The sequence below is a fragment of the Dermacentor albipictus genome, chromosome 3 (assembly GCF_038994185.2).
Source record: "Dermacentor albipictus isolate Rhodes 1998 colony chromosome 3, USDA_Dalb.pri_finalv2, whole genome shotgun sequence".
In the NCBI taxonomy this organism is placed as follows: Eukaryota; Metazoa; Arthropoda; class Arachnida; order Ixodida; family Ixodidae; genus Dermacentor; species Dermacentor albipictus.
Genome location: NC_091823.1, coordinates 61,829,239 through 61,849,169, shown reverse-complemented (window position 1 = coordinate 61,849,169; position 19,931 = coordinate 61,829,239). Strand labels below are relative to the sequence as shown.

General features: G+C 48.8%; 1 protein-coding gene across 5 annotated transcripts in view; it reads right to left on the bottom strand.

Moving 5' to 3' along the window:
- The window catches only part of LOC135898773 (uncharacterized), a 35,601-nt gene that overhangs the window by 7,912 nt on the left and 7,758 nt on the right, over positions 1-19,931 (bottom strand). The window contains exons 1-4 of one of the 5 annotated variants that reach the window (XM_065427919.2): positions 8,992-10,000; positions 8,748-8,925; positions 7,514-7,805; positions 5,881-6,064 (exon numbers count right to left, since the gene is read on the bottom strand). In XM_065427919.2, the coding sequence (XP_065283991.1) occupies positions 5,881-6,064; positions 7,514-7,805; positions 8,748-8,806 (535 nt within the window). In that variant the 5' untranslated portion in view covers positions 8,807-8,925; positions 8,992-10,000. The other 4 variants (XM_065427917.1, XM_065427918.1, XM_065427920.1 and 1 more) reach the window with 4 other exon arrangements.

The following is a 19,931-nucleotide window of genomic DNA, read 5'->3' as shown; positions in this document are numbered from 1 at the left end:
GGTTGCAGATTAGCACTGCCTTGCTCTGAAATAAAGGAAAATGTTATATTCCAGGCTGAAAGGAAACGCCCCCACCAAAGATCCGAGACCCTGTATGCAATGAGGATGCTAAAGCACTGGTAACTCCAGATGGTAATGAAGATACTAATGAATACTGTGCTATTTGCACATACTGCTATGTCTTGCTACATTTTCAGTTTTAATTGCTTGTTGTTCTGACAGCTTTCATGATTGATCAATTTATACACTGCATTAAAGAAGGGTGTAGGATTGGGCTTGTTGGTAAAACATGCTTTAGAGTTTGAATAACAGCACAAGGAAAGTAGAGTGTACAGAAGGAAGAACAGAGCACTAACTTCCAACAGTTTGTTTTCTTTTCAGAAAGCATAGAAAGTTGGTCGGAATAGACGAAAAATTGCGGTAATCCCATACATGCATAGTATCGTGCACAATTTGAAAGTGGTTGCTCAGTGCGTTAACGTCGAAGTTGTCCTCTCTGCCCCTGAAAAATTAGGCAACCTTTGCAAAATGGCCGTCCAAGAATCTAGGCCCAAGCGAGGGTGCCTTATCACACGCAAGAATAAATTCATAGATTGCCGAAACAACGTGGTGTGTCGGATCCCCCTGTCCTGTGGTAAATATTACATCGGACAGACGGACCGATGCGTTAATGAAAGACTAAAAGAGCACGAGTACAATGTTGACCACGCGAAACAGGGTTGGCTTTCTGCCCACTGCTGCATGTTTGAATGTAAGCCAAGATTTTAAAAAAATGTAGTATCATTGCAAAACGGAGTGATCGTGTCACGCGTGAAATAATCAAAGCGGGAGAAATTCAATGTTTAAAGGATGGACGCGTCAGCGCACCCTCTTTCGCGCTGACAAGGAAGTCAGATACCTCGGGTTATCGATTCCAAGTTGAATTCTGTATGGCTCTACGTTGTTTAAGTTGTAAGTTGAATTCTGTATGGTATACGCAATATTTCGCGGCAACAGCGGGTGCGGCTGCTACGGTTGCGAGTCGGGAGCGCGTGGACACAATTGCGCAGGCTTCAGCCTTGGCGCTACGTACAACTGCAACGACTGTGGTGTAGTGGAGGCCCTCCAACACTTATTCTTGCGGTGCCGTGTTTTCAAGGCTCGCAGAACACTGTGCGATTTTCTCGAGCGGTCTGGCCTCTTCACCCGACTGTTCTCCATGGCCTACCAGAGCCAGTGTGCGGGGCTGGGTGACACTCTCTCGAAGAAGTCGCTAAACAAACGAGCTATGGCTAACTCTAAAGTAGTCACTCTGTTGTAAGATGTAAATAGTTTTATTCTTTGCTATGTACTCTTTTGGCCTTTTACTTCCAGTGCACGATATGTGTCCTAGCAAGGGTTTTAATTTTATTTGTAACACGGTTTAAACATGGATGCAATGTAACATCATAGCATCTATCGACACGCTTCGTAACATTGACCAATAAACCATAACCAATAAGATTCCCAAGCAGCATCTCTCAGATGGTTCGCCAAGAAGTTATTGTTTGACTGACAATCGCCCTCACATAGTATTCTAATTAGCATTACGGGACTAAAGCAAGATTAAGGGCTTTTTTTTTTATGCGGCAGACATGGCAGAAATTGCTTAAATAAATGCTTTGCCGAGGGTCCGACCATTCGGGAGCGTCTAAGTCAGTTTAAAGTTTGTGCTAATATAGACCTCATTTGAATAAAGCGACGTCCCGAATTCGAAAGGCAGTAGTAAAAATATTTTCTTTGTCTATAATATTCCCTAGGAATTACTGTGGTTTTTCGTTTCTTCACCTCTTAAAGCAATGTAATCAGTACAAATTTTGTTAACATGGCGGGCTAACCAAGCAACTAGAAAACCGCAGGAAAAGTAACGACGAGGGGAGAGTTATTTCGAACTCTGTCCAAAGTAAGAACAAGCGACGAAGAAACAAAGTCATGCCAAAAGCGCGCAGGTCAAGCAACAATGAGAGAGAACGAGGCATATCAAGAGATGGCAGCAACAAATATAATCAAATATCAACAAATGGCAGAACGAGAGTTAATACTAATAATTATTTAAAACGGCGTCTACGGTGCCCGTTCAGCGTTCAAAACAAGTCTGTACCGCAGCGTCTTCGACGATGGTGGACTCTTGCCAGTACATAATTACGTGTTCTATTCAGTAGGAACAGCGACAGGGCGTGAATCGAGACTGACAGTGGTCAAAACATCGCCGGCCAAAAGCAGTCGGTGCTTCAGCTCCATTCGCTGCACACGGCGCACACGGCGCACACGGCGCACATCGCCAACGAGAAAATTGGTTCTTTTAGAACATGGCGCCTTTTTCTCTACACGTTCTCACACAACCGTCCTTGGGTCATTTGCAAATGCCGTGCCCTGGGCGCTTCACCTTTGAGGAAGCGCCAAGATGTCAATCAGATATCGCGTTTTTTTTTTTTTTACTTCAGAAGCCAGCCTTTAGGCAAGATTGCATTCTTAACTATACGCGTGAAAGTTGTTTGCAAGTCCGCGCGTACATGCTCGATACGAAACATATGTTTCGAGTAGCATCCGCAAAAACAAGCCGTCGAAGACGACGCCCTTGACCGCAATCATGAGCGACAACCATGTACACGTACTGGCTTGTTATCTCCGACAGCGACGTGAACACAAACACCAACCTGAGTGCCAACATGCACGCACGTCTAAACGTGCAGCCTACAATGACTAAAACGATGTTAACACTTCAAAAAGACATAGGTCCTCGTGTTCGCCGATTAAAGGGTACCCGCCGAGGTAACCCAGTGGCTTTGACGCTAAATGCGCTACTAAGTTCGATGTCGTGGGTTCGGCGGCTGCATGTCGATGGGGGCGACATGCAAAAAAAAGGTTCCTGTTCTTAGATATAGGTGTGCGTGAAATAACCTCAAAATGTCAAAATTAATCCGGAATCCCCCACCACGGCGTGCCTTACAATCAGATTGCGTTTTTGTCACGTAAAACCCCACAATTAATGTTTTCTTTTTCAAACGACGAATGGATGGGTATACTTGACCTTCCGCACGTTTACAGAAGGCGCGAGGGCAAACTTGAGAGCTCAGGCTCGAAATGTCTTTTTCGGAAAACACGTTGAACGCTAGCAAACCCTGTCAGAACGTTCGCATTTGCCCTCGCACTATACTACTTACCGACCACTCATTGGTCGTCAGTAATACGATACGTAGCGGCAGGTGCACTGACTTTCTGCAAAATGAAGAGCGAACCGATGCGATGGCGAAGGAAACGTTTGAGAAAAAGCAAGCGTTCGCAGGTCATGGAATGAAAGAAACGACGCTCAAGTGACGTGGGTAGAAGTATAGGCCCCGCAGAACCACACGACACATACGCAATATGCCTTAACAATATTTACAACCAACAGAGTTCACTGTCCTATACAGAGAAGCAGTGGCGAGACATTCGGACTTCCCCCGCGGCAAAGTTCAGATTGCTAAGATAAGCAGTTATTTACCACACGAAAAAAAAACAAAGAAACAAGCAAGATATTCCATTATTACTTGTCTCTAGTAGCCTTCCAGAGCCCAATATCGATTATTTTCCTTGATAGCCACAGTGTTTAGACGAAGAAATTGACAAGCCTCCGTCGTAACTGATATCAGCTCTCTATAACAAAGTTTCAAGCTGGATACGTACCAGTAGTTCATAACCATAAACGTATACTCAGCGTAATTTGCTGCAACTTGATAGCACATTACCGCAACCTATACGTTCACGTTCACTTGAGATGGCTGACAGTAATTACACGCAGTGCTCTAATAAACAGACATCAACAAGACAAGATAACCCCCCCTCCCCCCCCCCCGCCCAAGAAAAAAACTTTTGACTTGCTTGGAAAGTTAAGCTTTCCTGTAAAGAAACTGCACACTTAAGGTGGGGCAGTTTTTCTCTTTTGTAATTTTTTTTTGTTTCGACGTCCGGCGACGACCGACATACTCCCTGTTGCGGACATAGGGGAGAACGTAGAAGAGGAAATGATGCAGACATTTGTGAGGCAAGCTTAATTTATCCCGCATCACATGGTAGTTTTGTTGGTGACGCTGGAAGTATCACTCTTAGTACCGACTTCAGCGTATGGTAACTGAAAGCCGATTGTATAAGGATATTTCATTAAAGCTTACGTGTAAAAGAGAGAGCAGAATTGTGAGACGAGTGCAGCGGGAGCGATCGCTTTCGTGCCAGCTTCACCACGTTAAACCGCTACTTCAACATGAACAGGATGCCTAGAAGTCTCGGCACGCCACTGGAAAATTACACACTGGCTCGTAAGCATCTAGATAGTTACGCCGCTTACTCCTTCGGGCAGCTTTTCAGTCTAGGTACGTTAAACAATGAATGCGTCCATCAAGCGCCAGGCTAGCCATAACGGATGATTCGCACTCGGCGGAGATCGATTCCGCAGTAAACTTCTCCGGACTGATTGTTTTGAGCAGCAGGGGTTCTTTATGGTCTTTTGCCGCGGTCTTTTGCTTGCCAGCTGCAAAGAAATTTCCCTTTGAATAAATTTGTCATGAATGAGTAGTGTGTGAACACTGTACCAATCTTGACAAAACGGTACACCCGATAATTGCAAATATTTTTTATTTGTTAGGAACCTTTAAACAGCACCTAAGCAGACGATGCGTGCATTTGGCGCCGTCGCTGTGACGAAACTCCGAACACGCCGCGTCCGAGACATTTTTCAGCGCACCACGGGCAGCCGCGGGCGCTCAGGCTCGATCGCGTTGCCAAGCCTGGAGAACCACAGAGCACGCGGTTGTCTGAGCGCCCTTGCAACAAAATATGGTGCTTAAGTGTGCACCTCCCCGACCACTGCGGAGGTCATCGAGGCAACATACGGCTAGTTAGGCCTGGTATAGGCGAGACGAGAGCACCCCGCGGCCGCCGCGGTATCCACGATACGTAGCAGCATGGCATCGGAAATTGCACGGATGCGCGTTAGGTCAGGCGTCACTTCCGGGGAGCGGTAATGGCGGTGTTTCCTTCTTTCTTCAGTATCAAGAACGGCAGTTTTTTCGAGCTATTCGCGACGCTTTCACTCGTATCTTAAACGTGAAAGTTTAGACGTACGGAGGCTCCTCAATATCTATAGGCTATATCTTAAGCTAAGATTTTTAGTCTGTCCAAAATTTCTTTGCAGTTGGCATTTAAAACCTAAAGGTGCAGATATAAAGCCCGCTACGCGCGTGCGTGGATGAGAGGAGGAGCGGATGCTCGACAGTCGAGAGTGACGACGTATTCAAGGCCCCTCCCCTCCATAACGTCTTCTGCCGACCAGTTCGAAGAGCGTCGTCGATTAAGGGGCTAGCGTTAGGCGCAGTTGGCGTGACCGGCGGCGTTCGGCGCGCTTCGACACGGCCGGCACAGGAATAGAACACGTCCCAAGTCCGAAGTAGCTAGACCAGAGTGCATCACGTGCTAGCTTGGCTGGCCGGCTGCATGCTGGCCCACAGTTCGGGTGCACTGAAGGGAGCGTGCTGAGTTTGCGCCTTAGCCAAACGAAAAGAAAAAAAAAAGTGTGCGAACAAATCGACGACGATCGTCAAGGTAAGCGAATAACAAGAACAAACAAACTGAACTTTCCCTTAACGAGTCCGACCACCTACCAACCACGAAAACGGGCGAAAGCAGCAAAGAAAGCTGTACGCTTTGAAAGCGTTCGTTCGCCGCGTTGCAGCGAGCCGCGTTCAACGCGCAGAACAGAGATCACGCCGGCGTGACGTATGCGACTATATCCGCGCTGAGCACCTTGGTCACCGCGGCGTGTGTTCCAAAATTCAAGTGAAGCACATGTGGCACGACACGCATATAAATTCTGGGTAGGTTCCTCACCCTGGCGAGTGGTGTACGGCTCAGGCGTTGAGTCCTCGTGCAGAATGACACGGGGCCGGATCTTCTCCGGGTCAAAGTCATCGTCATCCTCTTCGTCCTCTGCTGCCGCTGCGGCAGCAGTGACAAAACCGCCGCCAATGCGAGAGCTGTATCCACCTGCGCCGTCTTCATATTGCTGAAGAACCTGCGTGGATAATGATATTGCATGAAAAGCATTGCTAGACAATCGCGAGTCTGCCAAAGGAAATGGTAGGCGTGAGAAGGTGTGGGAAAAGCAGCTGGCGGGGGGCTTATAGCATAGTTATTCCTAAGGGTGGTACTCAGCAAAGCCATAAAACATGGTGAAATCCTGATAGTTAACTATAGAAAGAACGATGAAACTCGTTGGTAGAGTTTGGGGACACGTGTCTAGGTAAGCAGCGCAACAGCGCTGAAAAATTCTGTATCCGAAATGACGTTGATTGATTGCTTCGACATAATATATGTGCGACATATCAAACAGCAAGCAAGTAAAGAAAAGTACGAGAAGTCAATGAAAGTTAAGTTTTTTCTGATCGGTGCTTAATGCGTTTTCCCGACCTCTGGCAGTGATACAAAGGCTAGTTTACCTTCCCTCACATTTCTACACTTGGTGAAATCCCCTTGCCTCGACACGACCAAGCGAATTTTCATTATCTTCTTGTGGTTGTGCATTGTTTATTCTCACGCAGCTATTACGCCAAAACAGACGACTCTTTAGATACAAAGCATTCTCCTGTATTCGTTTAATGGTATCACTTACTACATCTGCACGTCGCAATAAGCCTGCAATAAAGAAAAGTATAGAGGTTCTTGCATAAAAGCTTGACCAATTACCAACGCTGCCTGAATCAAGGAGAAACAATATCCAGCGCTTCAGCTGCGGCTAATAGACGGATTGCGACACGACCCCCTCCCTCCCCCAAGAGTCATGTAGCAGAGCTTGAACGATCCTGGCTGCTCCCCACGCCACGTGGCAGTGCTTGGTAAATCACTGCACTCCATACTTAGCGATATACTCCAATGGCTGCCCGCAAAGTGTCCGCAGGAGGAGAAGCCGAATAGACGGATCTTGACTCGACCTTCGTGAATACACAAGTCTGTGCACTCCTGACTACAGTGAAACTTGCAAGCGCATCAACACACCCCGTTAAACGCTGCCCATTATTCAATATACGTTTCCGCATTCCACATCTTAGCGATGTTTCATAACAGTTAACCCCAACTGTTCTTCTATCCTGATCATCTATACGCAAAATCAGCACCCGGAGCACATTGCCACTGTAAAACGAAACGTACCGGCACGTACACTCCCGAACGGCTGCGCTTGGGGTTTCCAGAATTTCATCTCATTTGGGGCTAAAGGACAGGGCGCAGTTACGCTGCTCACCACGACCGAGGCTGAGAAAGGGAACAATGGGAGTTAACTCCTGAAATAATGTCGCCATGCAGCAGTCCAGACAAGACACCAGAGTGACGAGAGTTCCCGAGTCCTTTAAAACTGTTGTGGACAAACAGACCTGTACGGACACCGATTAGAAGCACTCCTTCCAGACAATACAAGCCCGTTCACTAATGCTTTTAACGAGACGAGCGTTATTCGCGAGGCTGGTACCTGTTGAAGCAGCTGCTCCTTGATAGCGAACTCCTCTTTGGTGCAGAAACGCTGCAGGCTCGGGTAGTCGCCTTTGATGAACTGGTCCAACAGCAGGATGGTTCGTTCCCGGCATCGCCTCGAGCTGATCGTGAACAGGTGCTCGAGGTTCTTGGAGATTGACGCCCACGTGGTGGTGGGTGGCGTGTCCTTGAACGGATTCAGGCTCACGACTTCCTGCAGCAGCCGGATGTCGTGCTGGCCGGAGAAGCGCATCGGCCGCTTCCGCTTGTCCGTCTCCTCGCCATTGCCGCTGCAAAAAACGGGGCAAAGACACGAATGAGGCGTGCGGTAGATAGATACTATACTTCGTTAATGCACGCGAGAACACTGAATCAGATGGGATTGCTGCTAAACGTATAACAAAGTTATGGGGTTTTACGTGCCGTAACCACGGTATCATTATGTGGCGCGCTGTGGTGGGGAGATCCGGATTAATTTTCACCGCCTGGGGTTCTTTAATGTGTACCTAAATCTAAGCAAGCGAGCATTTTTGCATCACCCCCTTTAAGCCGTGGTGTAAATGGCAAATGACGGAGTTACGTTGTTCGGGTAGCAGACAAAAACAAAAACTGACGCTTCCGCACAGCCAGAATAAATGTGCTTTGCTGGTGCTTCTGTAAGCCGACGGCATAAATGTTATAGATAAGACCAACAGCAGTGAATGCATGCGTGGGTAACGGTGCGTGAGGGAAGCGTCCGCACCAAGCTAGTTATCTGCAGAGCGGCTGTTCAGTATAGCGGCAGCCACCGACGGCTCTTGGTACGTTGCTAGAACTGCACGCTATCTCGCATACTTTCTCAAAATACTCAAGGCGGAACGAACATAGGCACGTCGGGACTCATAGATGCGATTTATATGAAGAAGGTCGTTGCAGAAGCAAGAGAAAGTGATACCCCGCAGTCGGCCAGCGGTCATCCAAAGACAAAGCTCGCGTTCGTGATCCACTCGGCAACGTTTCTCGCGGGGATGGCGATGCTCAAGAAGCAATTTGGTCTACTGACGTCCTTAGCTGGGAGCCGATGGGTCGTAAGTGCTACCGTCGCGGCGCTGCTCCCACCGACGCCGCACAATGCGGAGCGGGGAACGACGACGTCCGCGGCGAGAATAGATGTGGGCCGCGGACGGGCCAGTCACGACCAGCGGCCGAGAAAAGAAAACGAAAATCAAAGAAAGAGAACATTCAAGACGCACCGCCTGCGGGAGCTCTTTACGACGGCCTCGAGCGCCATGGCGATATCAGCGGCAGACATGTCGGCCGCTCGAGTGGAACCTCGGTGGAGCGAAGATACGCTGGCCGCCGATGGGTGGAAGGGCTAACACAACGGCAGAAGCCTTCGGTCTGCGACGTACAGTCCTCGCGAGTCTACTCCTGCGAATGGAATGCCCCGTGGCGCTCCTGGTACGCGAGCTCGACGCGAAGCCGCTGCGTTCTCACGTGGCGGGGACATCGTCGTCGTCGCCGGCGCCAGCCGTCCATGGCGTCTCCCGCGTTTGCGTCTGTGGCCGCTGGACCGGCCCTCGCGTGACCCGCGGCCAAAGGGTGCCGGTGCGTCGTCGCAGTGGGCTTCTCGTCTGCGCGGTGGGCCAGTGGAAGGCCGCGAGGGCCAGCCGCGGGCCTCCCAGGGAGGCAGCGGACTACAGCCGCCATGAGCGAGGGCTCACACTCACTCGACCGAGGGCATGTGCGTGGGGCGTGGGGCTGCGGACGCGCCAAGTAGAACGGTGCATAGAAGACGATGACGACGATTTGCGCACACGCTGCGCAGATCGCGGCGGCCGTTTAAAGCATTTGAAAGCCAGCACCATTCACTTTGTTGGCGCTGGCTGCTGTCGACTGACCGGTACCGGGCAATGTGCAAACTGAGGCGGCCTGGGGTGGCAGGTGACCCCGTATATCTAAGCGCGAGCGCGAGCTCCAACACAAACATGCCGTTGTCTCATTCCATCGTGATCATTCCTTCGTTGCCAAGCTGTCGTCTTCACTATTTGCGGTCGGCATTTCGTTGTCGTCATAAAGTCGCCATCGCCATTTCGTCGTTGTCACCCATCGCCGTCACACAGTCATCGTCATGCCTTCGTGGTCAAACCGTCGTGGTCACGCCGTCGTCACCATTCCAGAATCATCATCACATTGTCGTCGCCACACTGTCGTCGTGATTCCAGCGTTGTCACCACACTGACGTCGTCGTCATACCATGGTCGACATTACGTCGCAGTCATTACGTCGTCGTCACACCGGCATCGTCAGTATTTCGCTGTAATGCGTGGAAGCACGTTCGAGTATCAAGTTTATGTCGAGCGCGGCGTTTTCTGATGAAAAAGTGCCCAAACAGGTCGTGCGCTCTATACTTGCAAGTTGTTGCTAAACGAGAACAGCGTTAATTCACAAATACCAATTAAAGCCTCACTTAAACCGGTTCCCACAACGCGTGTATTCCGCAATTTTTTTCTTTCATCGCTCGCTCTGGCTATAGCGGCGGTGGTGAGCCTTCTTGGAACAATGCGTATGGCAGCGGCGGCCTATATAAAAAAAAAAAAAATCTGCACTCTAAAACGGTAGCCTGCAGATGCTGCGTGTTGTATCGCGCAACCGACTTTCAGTCTCGGCAGGCGCTCGAAAGTCTGACAACAAGGTAGTCTAAAGAAATTGAGGCAACCAAATGCAAAGCACACCTGTTTATGCAAGCTGCTGCTCGACAACTGATCTTACATGGAATTGCATGTTCTAGATGCCTCTTTTGTAGAACCCAATCTGCACTTCATGCTTGAAAATGTGTAGGTATTTTTTTTTTTTAGCTACACCAAATTTCAAAAAAATTGCTTGTGACATCGACAGCACAATTATGACCATTGAGTTACAATACTCTATGATGTGGCCATTATTTCTACAAGAAATATAAAAAAATTAAGTGAGTAATTACAATAATGAACGTTTTAATTAGTTACTTTACGGCAAATAGTTCATTTCATGACTTCTAGCCAGTGAAACTGCGAAGTATATCGACTTGGAACGAATTCTGAGGGCGGCGCCAGTTTCGATATATGCGCCGTCCAACTTACGGTGAAAATGCAGTGTTGTTCCACTTACTTTATATAGCGTATTTTATGCACTGAAGGAGAAAAATACCTGGAGCTCCTATGCATTTCGTCGGACACATTGAAAATTAATACGTCGAAGCTGGTGCAGTCCTGAGAATTCGTTCAAGCAGATACATCTGGCGAACTCGTCGGCTATATTTCGTAAATTGAGATATGTGCCGTAATGTAATTAAACAAATGTAATTAGCGAAATCACAGTAATTATTCGTTTTATCATATTGATTTCTCGTAGAAGTAACGGCCGCTTCATCGAGTTATTTAGCTCAAGAGTTAGAATTGTGCTACCTGTCAAAACTTGGCGCTGCTAAAAAAAAAAAAAAGAAAAGAAACGAAATACCTGGTGAAGTGGGAGAACAGGACTAGCTGCAAAGAGGAGAGAACGGGGACGCATCCCTGATGTTCGTATAATAGACCATTTTCGTACTTTATTTTTTATTTGTTTCTTCTTTCACCTTTCGTTCCCTTTACTCTTTCCCAGCACAGGGTAGCCGTGCCGGTACTTAAACTGGCTAACCTCTCCGCTTTTATTTCCCTTTTGTCTCTTTATCTCTCTCTTCTCTCCCACTTTCTCACCTCTCCTTTTGCAGTTGGGCGAACGGTGCAGGCTGAGGGCAAAGCGACGGGCTACTCTTCGTAACTATGTGCGCGGTGAAAGCGAGTGTCAGACCCCTGGACGCGCCCCGACCTTGCGATAGACGACAGAGGCGGGGAATTCCCGGTATCGTGCGGTGTACAACGGCAACGCGCCTTTGCAACCCTCGTGTTCCAGTCGGGCACAATTTCCGGCTGGAGCGCGCGCGTGTCCCAACTGATAATCAACGCGTGCGGCTATATTTATACGCAGGCGTTCGGAAGACGTCACTCGTGCCAAAGGAAAGGGGCGTGACGGCGATACCGCGGTGCAGCTATACGCTACGGCTCCGCGGCGACATTTTTCTCGTCGGTACGCGGGAGCAACGCGAGTCATGACTCGGCCGCTCGAGACGAAGACGATCCAAAACAATATAGGAAACGCGTGTATATGTGCGTGCGTGTGTTTGTAAGACCAAGTGGCGAGAGAGCGAGGGCTCGCCGAACGCAGCACGTCGCTCCGCCGCCTCCGCCCACGGATTGCCGCAGCGTGGTGGTGACCGCGCTGCCGAGCTGGGCACCGTGCCAAGGTGACAGAGGCGGCTCGCGGAGTGGCAACTTGTAATCGGCGATTATTGGCGTCAAGCGCGCGCTCACAGACCTGCGGGTGAGGTCACTGCGACGTGGCGACGGCTTTCTTCTATGCGGCGTAATGCACGGGAACCACGAACGCTGAATTGGAAGGAGTCGTCAAATGTGCTGCTTCCATTGGCGAGAACAAGCACTCGGAATAGCTGGAAGAGTGTTCTTGCGAGGAATGCCTCGGTCCTGTCTCGGCGCTACCAATGAAACCGGCGCGGTAGCTATTCTACAGGCACTGTCGAATTCCGCCATGCCAAATACGCCATCTCATCAGCTCTGATGGGCTCACAGGGCGGCTACTCATTGGCTCAAACCGTCGAAATGGCGGAATTTGGCAACACGGCCACTGTAACATAGTGGAACTTGAGTGTATTGAATGTCTGGGTTGGCTCAATCAGAAAGTTCTCGTCCAGCAACCAGTGTCCAAAATTGATATGGTAATTCAGGTTCTGTCAAAACTCCTATTGAACGGTTCATGGGCTAAGTCTGTAATTACAGTTCAAAAGAAGGGGAAGACTGATAGCAATTGGGTTTAACTGCCCGACATCAACATTCCTATAGAAGTAGAATATCCTTAATTTCTTGTACCACAGCCACACTCCGGACTAAACTGTTCGTGAGAAAACCAATACAAAAAGCAAACGGATAGACATATATTTAAAATACTACATACGAGGTGTCTTCTTTTTCTAGCTGCACCAATTTTTTTAAAGATTGCCTATGGCCGATAGCACAATTCTAACCCATGACCTAAATTACTCGATGAGGGAAGCATTACTTCTACGAGAAATCAAAACGTTCAATTTGATAATCAAGGTAATTACGATAATTCATTTTCAACATTACTTTACGCCACATATTTCAATCTACGAATTATAGCCACTGAGTTCGCACGGCGTACGTATCTCATTGTCAAAGTGTCCGTCGAAATGCATTAGTATTCCAGTTACTTTTGTGCTTCAATGCATATAACAGCAGTTTCTTTAGAAAGTAACTGGAATGGCAATGCATTTCGTCGGACACTTCGAAAATGACTCTCTCGGAACTGGTGCTGTCCACAGAATTCGTTCCAAGGGGATACACCGTTCGAACTCAGCGGCTATAATTCGTAGACGGAAATATGTGGCGTGAAGCAGTTAATTAAAACGCCAATTAGCATAATTACGTTAGTTATTCAATTGAACATTTTGATTTCCCGTAGAAGTAATGGCCGCCTCATTGAGTGAGGGTGATAATTGTGCCATCTGTCACAGGCAATGTTTCAAAAGTTTGGTGCAGCCCACCAAAAAAGAAGAAAAAAAGACACCCTGTATACGCGTTATTCCTATAGTACGTATGCGGATGCCTGCCGAGAATATTTGAGCTCTCGTAATGTGAACAGTCAGAGACAGACGTCCTGCCGTTATGCAACGATGACAGTTCCATATGATAAATGATTTGGTTACAATTTTGGCACCGGCCATCTATGGCGTCGCGCTGCAGAACCCGAGGTCGCGGGTTCGATTCCAGGCGGAAATGCATTTCGATGTGTGTGAAACGCCGAAAACGATCGCGTACTTAGATTTAGGTATTCGTTAAAGAAACCCAGGTAGCCAAATCAATTCGGAGTCCCTCACAACGAGATCGTGGTCTTGGCCGTTAAACCGCGGAATTCTAAAGAAAATTTTGGCCCGCGTATGTACGAGATCTACACTATGGCCAATGAGCGACGCCGTCGCGCAGAGCTTCAGGGCAATTTTGAGCTGGGCCATTCAAACACGCACATAGACTTACGTAGGCGTGTTTTGTGCATTCCACTTCATCTGAATGCGGCCATCAAAATCAGGAATCGCATCAGAGACTCCATGTTCAAATCCAGCGCGTCATGGCACTTGAGCCACTCCGGCAAGTGTGACGGCTGTTCATACTAATCCGTCCGCAAACCTTCAACGGCGCACTCACGATGACATGTTTTGTCGATGAATACGAAACACGCGTAACTTTAATCGCGATCATCAACGCCGGCTGACCTTTCATTCTTACCTTAGAGCGTAAAGTCGGCCACAAAAAGCTTACGGGTCACGGAAATTGCACGAATGAAAAAAGAATCCGAGAGGCCCTTGCACGAAGCCTCGAATTCAAACTTTCAGTCTGTAGTTGTTTTTACGATGTACATAGCGGCCCATTCTTTCTTTTCTTCAGATGAATGAATTTGATCGATTGATTTATTTATATTCACTGATTAAAATAGAACCGCGACGCAAGAATGTTCGTGGAAATCGTGTCCCGTAAACGTTTGCGGCCGACTGAGCACAGCGACAGTTCGCCGAAAGACGCGCTTACAAGGCGCATCCCAAATGACTTCGGCCTTGCATCAGCCGCTGAAATGAGACCTGTCGAAAACCAGGAAAAAAAAAGGGCCGTCGCGCAGGTAATTTCCCGCGTGGGAGGGGCCTTCATGCAAAGCGCGCAAGCGACGGTTGAAACTGTGATGACGCTCGCTTACGTTTATTAATAGCAAGCTAGGAAGCGGGCTATAAGGGTTTATGAAGGCGCACTAGCGAAAGATTACCGTAGCGAAGAGTCGTAAACAGAAAATGGTTTCACAGCTAGTCAAGTTCCAGCGTGTGAAGGCGGCAAGTGTGACTACACTAGTAAAAACACATTGGCGCTAATAAGCCCGACTACTGCGATAGCGGACGAAAAACAAACAATGCGGCTGGCCTTGCTTGCACATGACCGAGGAAAAGAAAACGGCTCGTAAAGGGGGCATCAAAAGGAAACACGAAGTGAAAACCTGAAACCAGCTCTTTCCTGCATGTATGCACAACATCTTTTCCGCGCACTTCACTTCGGCGCGAAACGTTTAGCCAGAAGAACACTCTAATGAGCGTACTAAGGCGTAGAAAGTAACGTATGCATACGGGAAAGGGGGACCATGGCTTCAGCCCTACGGTCACATTTAACAGAATGACGTCACATGGTCAAACACCCGTTAACGAATGCAGTCTTGCGAAGTACTGACAGACGGCAACACAAACTGCGAACACAGAGAAATCTCAACCTCACGCACGCGTCTTCAGTGACCCAGCGACAACGTGATGTATTCTGTGGGCGCAGCGCTTTCTATCTGCAAATGTCTTCATAACAGAACAAAGGTTCACCAAATCTATACCGCTACCATCCACTCCGTTCTACGAAATCCAACAGTACGCACGACCTCATTGAGTATATACCACAGTGGAAAATGAGGGGCGACGTATAGCAGACGGCTCCGGACAGCTCTCATAGGAATTCACTGGTGGAAGCAAACCCTCAACCTCAGCAGGACGTTACAGACGCTTTGTCAGAGTGACGGGCGAGAGGTCGAGCGCAGGGCGCCTTGAGTGGACGCGTCAGAAGGCAAACGGCTGCGCGAATCCGCAAACCTGTATGCAACGTTCACTGCCAGAAGTCGCCTCGGGGAACGCCGAAGCGACCTGCAGCCACCAGAAGACGAACTGTAGCTCGCAAGTCCTCCGGCAAAAGATTCGGGCGAAAGGTCGTGTCATCCGTGCCTTCCACAAAAGTACCTGACGTTGTGACGACTGAGGACGACCGAGCGAAGCTTACCTCGAGCTTCCACCCCCGGCCGGCTTCATAGCGACCACTTTCATCGAGGTCTGTTCACCTTCGCCGGCCTTGGTCCCGCTAGCTTTATCCGCCACCATATCTGGAGACCACGTCTGCTATTACCACCCAGACGCCTCCTGTGAACACCTGAGCTCCCGAGAGCGAGTTGCATGCGAGTGAAACGCAGCCAAGACGCGACGTCGCCGGCTAGTCGCCGGTACCGGGGGCAAGACAGCAAACCCTGTTCAGTGCTCGAAATGACACGGCGCATCTGTGACAATCTAGGAAGCTCGCGCTTCCCACCTTCGCCTCGCCTTGCGCCGCGAACGCGCCGTCGGGGGAGTTCTTGGATCTTCCTTCTCTCTGGTTTCTGGGCGACTTCTGCAAGGGCGCCCGAAAGGCTCTTTCTTATCTGCGCGAAAGGCGGCGAGACGCTCAAAACTGAGAAAGCACTGATATGCTTTAAGGCACGATGGCTCTGAGGATTACAGGCACGTCGCCGAATGAAACACCCCGTCTGTCGGAGCGGAAGGCGTGTCTTTGACTCGGAAGTTCGCTTGTTGCATGCTGCTCCACGTGCGTTACCTGTCGTGGCGTTGCGCTGCTAAGCCCGAGGGCGCGGGATCGAATCCCGGGCACAGCGGCACGGCGGCTGCATTTCGACGGAGCCAAATTGTTCGTTGCGCGTATGTTAAAGAAGCCCAGCAGGTCAAAATTAATCCGGAGTCGCCCACTACAGCGTTCCTCATAATGATATCACGGTTATGGCACGTAAAACCCAACATTTATCTTATTTAATTTTAATTCTTCTGTGTGTCGCCTCCTTTGCGGCGTTGAAAAACAACGCACTACACTCCTCAGACTCTGGTGTACTGAAGAAAAGCAAAAGCAGTACCATTCCGCGAACTTAGCACGGTTATTGTGCTTATCAAACGGCGTGCAACGGTTGTGGGGTTCCCTGCGAAGAGTGACATCACGCGTGAATGTTGTTACGAAACTGCCAGTCCTCTGCCTCCGTAATTACTTTCCATTAAGCGACGGTGACGCCAACCCTTCCCTTGCTGCTGTGGTACCCTGCTCCGTTCCTTTTGTCACATGAGTGTTAGGCAACTATTTCTGCTTTCAATTGCGACGATCTGCTGCTTTATGCAATAGTCTTTTCCGTAACATCGGTTGACGCGTATCGTGCGACAGTAAGTGCATACCACGTGCTGAGCTATTCGCCTGATTACTATATATTTCCCTCGAAATCGTGGCTTCCAAACGATGGATATTAACTCATGCCCCGACTCCTACAGCGTCTAAGAGCGTAACTATATTTCCTAGGTGGCAGCAATGAACGTCTGAACACTTAGAACAAGGAACCACAGCACAGCGTATATATGAACCACCCCGCAAGGCGTGATAGCTCTCTGGCGTTCTCAACTATAGACGTGTTCCGATAGCCCTTCACGTATACTATAAGCGCTTAGTATGCGGTTGCCATGATGACAGACAGAAAATGTACGGCCAAGTCTTTCAGTAGCCTCTGCTGTTCTAAACGTGACCTGTTATTACCAGTTCTGTCAGCAAAGAAAAAGACCAGGCCAGAACTTAGCATCGCTAACTCTCTAAGTATGCTACTGTATCAATGCTTTCATGTATCCTTGCACACCTTCGTTTATCAAGGTGATGTTTCTGTACCTGGTATTTCTTACAATCTTGCGATTTCGGGCACACTGTGACGCCGCTCGAGTACGCTCAACAAACCTCAGATTTTTTATTAGCTACCGCTAAAGCGGGTGAAATACGCCTACAATGCTATTAAGAAATGCATGGCCGATGTGCGGGATCGAAATTCGGTATTCCGGCACAGCATCCAAATGCTCTAGCCATTAAGCCCAGATCACACGCTTGTTTCCCCCGGGCCAGGGTCGCTCTGAAACGTCTGGCACGTTCGTCACGTGCCCTTTTTCTCGCATTCTTGCCTCGTGACAGCTATAGTGAGACGCTGTGTAAGACAGTACTGCCATGGGGATCGGTCCACACTTTTCGAACTGCGCCGCCTTTGGATCAGCCCACGTTATTTAGGCCAGGCTATGATAGCTCTGAAGTGGATGAATTTCGCCTGTAATGGTTGAAAAATCATTCGCAGATGTACGCAAATCTGAGCAACCGATGCATCAAAGATAGCGAAGCGAGTTCTCACACCCTTCGGAATTGCTAAAGCTCTATTTGCCGACTGTTCTCAGTGATGATTAGTCACTGACGTTCTGCAGGAATACGGCCCCTCCGGGGCTCCCATGAAGACTCCGTTGCTGGCTGCTCTTTACTTTCTTTCTTTCTTTTTTCACTTCAGTCTGCTCAGTATTGCGATACGCACGACCACTTTATTGAAGACACTGCTGTTTTCGACGGGGTGTTAGTTGCGCCGCGTTCCGTAAGCAATGGTAAAGCAGTAGTATTTCCTCCTTCGAAATACCTGTAGCCAAGGGGTTCTAGTAGTAAAACGTAAACACCCAAGAAAGTGCATGGGAAAACGGCGCCGCGGTAGCTCAATTGGTAGAGCACCGCACGCGTAATGCGAAGACGTGGGATCGTTCCCCCCGTGCGGGAAGTTGTTCTTTCCTCCGATTTCATTTCCATTAATTTATCATTTCTTTAATTCAATTATTAAGCGCAAGTAATATCCCCTATCTTTTCCTTGGTGTCATTGTTTGTTGGCTTCTTACGATATCATAAGTAAAAATCGGGCCCCTCGGTTATCCTCCTTTCTCCTTATATATATATATATATATATATATATATATATATATATATATATATATATAGAGAGAGAGAGAGAGAGAGAGAGAGAGAGAGAGACCTCTATCGTTAAACAAGGCGCTATACGAGCAATGCGACAACACTCGTGCTCCCGAACGAGTACGACATCAGTTTTCTCTCTCGGCCGCATATACATGCCAGCTGTGAGCTCGATCAATATCTCTGTATGTACGAAAAACGATATGCAAAGTTTGTTTCTCGATTCCATGAACAGTATAGCCCTCTTACGCACTCCAGACATGTATGTAACCGAGGCTCGAGCATCGAGCTTTAAGCGGCAACCACGAAACGCGATACTCGCACGCAATTCTCGCACGCGATATTAGAGCGTTCGATGCCGTCGCTTGTAGCCGTCGTTAGAAAATCACGTGCATGCATGATGTTGGGTCTTTACACTCGCGTATTCTGTCTGCACTCAAGTCTAGGCTTAAATGTATTATGGCCGAGAAAATTACGAGCAGTCGGAAAGTTTATTGACTGCATGATAAATTGGGCTTAACGTCCTGGGACAAATCTTGGGCTATGAGAGACGCTGTATAATGGAGGTCTCTGAATTAATTTTGACTAATTGGGGTTGTTTACCGGGCACCTCAATCTAAGTCCGCAAACGTTTTTTTTTCTGTTTTTTTGTTTGGCATTTCATTGCTATCGAAACGTGGACGCCGCTGCTGCGAATCGAAGCAGAACTCAGAATCAGAACGTCATCGCCACTGAACTGCCACGGCGGGTAGCAGAAAATGCTTCCTACGCAAACCTGCAAAAGTAGCTTTAGCCTTAATCGGGGTTCAGTCTGCTGCGTGTGATCCTGTGTTGTGATAGTGAGCAGTGATCGTTGCCGGTTGTGATCTGTGTCTGACCCCTCTGACTCTCCACTGTTTTCTTATCTTCTCTATACCGTCTTCTGTCTCTCTAGTACCTTGTGCGCCTCCATCTAGGGTAGCAAACCAGATTTTCTGTTCCGGTTGACCCCCCTGAATTTCTCTTATTATTTGCATCACGAGTGTCCGTGAACACGGAGACGAGTCTTACTATATCGGCCAAGACCTTCATAACAATTATGCGTCAGCGCTGGGAAGCGGTGAGTCAGGCCGCATAACGCACGCAAGCGCAACATCCGAGCGGCACTCGGCGGCTGGGCTTCCGACGACGCTCTCGAAGCACGACCGGCGACACAGCATGGCACAAGAAGACGCGCGCTAACACGCATCCTGCTGAACAAGCCGGCTCCGCGGCGCCCCAAGATAACAGGCGGACGGAAGGAGGCTGTGGAAACGGCGCCGGCGGTGTGGCAGCGAAGCTTTGCCGAGCGAGAACTATATACGTCGTTGCGCGTCGCCTATATTGGGTGCAAAATGACGCGCGCGAACGCTAGAACCTACGGGTAACGCTTCCCGCGAAATCACTGAACACTGATAAGGATGTTGCTATAGCGAGATGTTGAGGCAAATGGCATTGCGAGGAGAGACCAGTTACCATGGGAACGGAAAGCTTCTGCCTTTGTCTGCTAAATTCGAATTCCATTCTGGGGTTTTACGTGCCAAAACCACGACCTGATTACGAAGCGCCGTAGCGCGGGGACTCTGGAATATATTGTTTTTTTGACTGCTTGTGTCTTCTGCGTTTGGATGTAGCTGTAGTAACCTCTAATTGCAGCCAGAACACGATGGG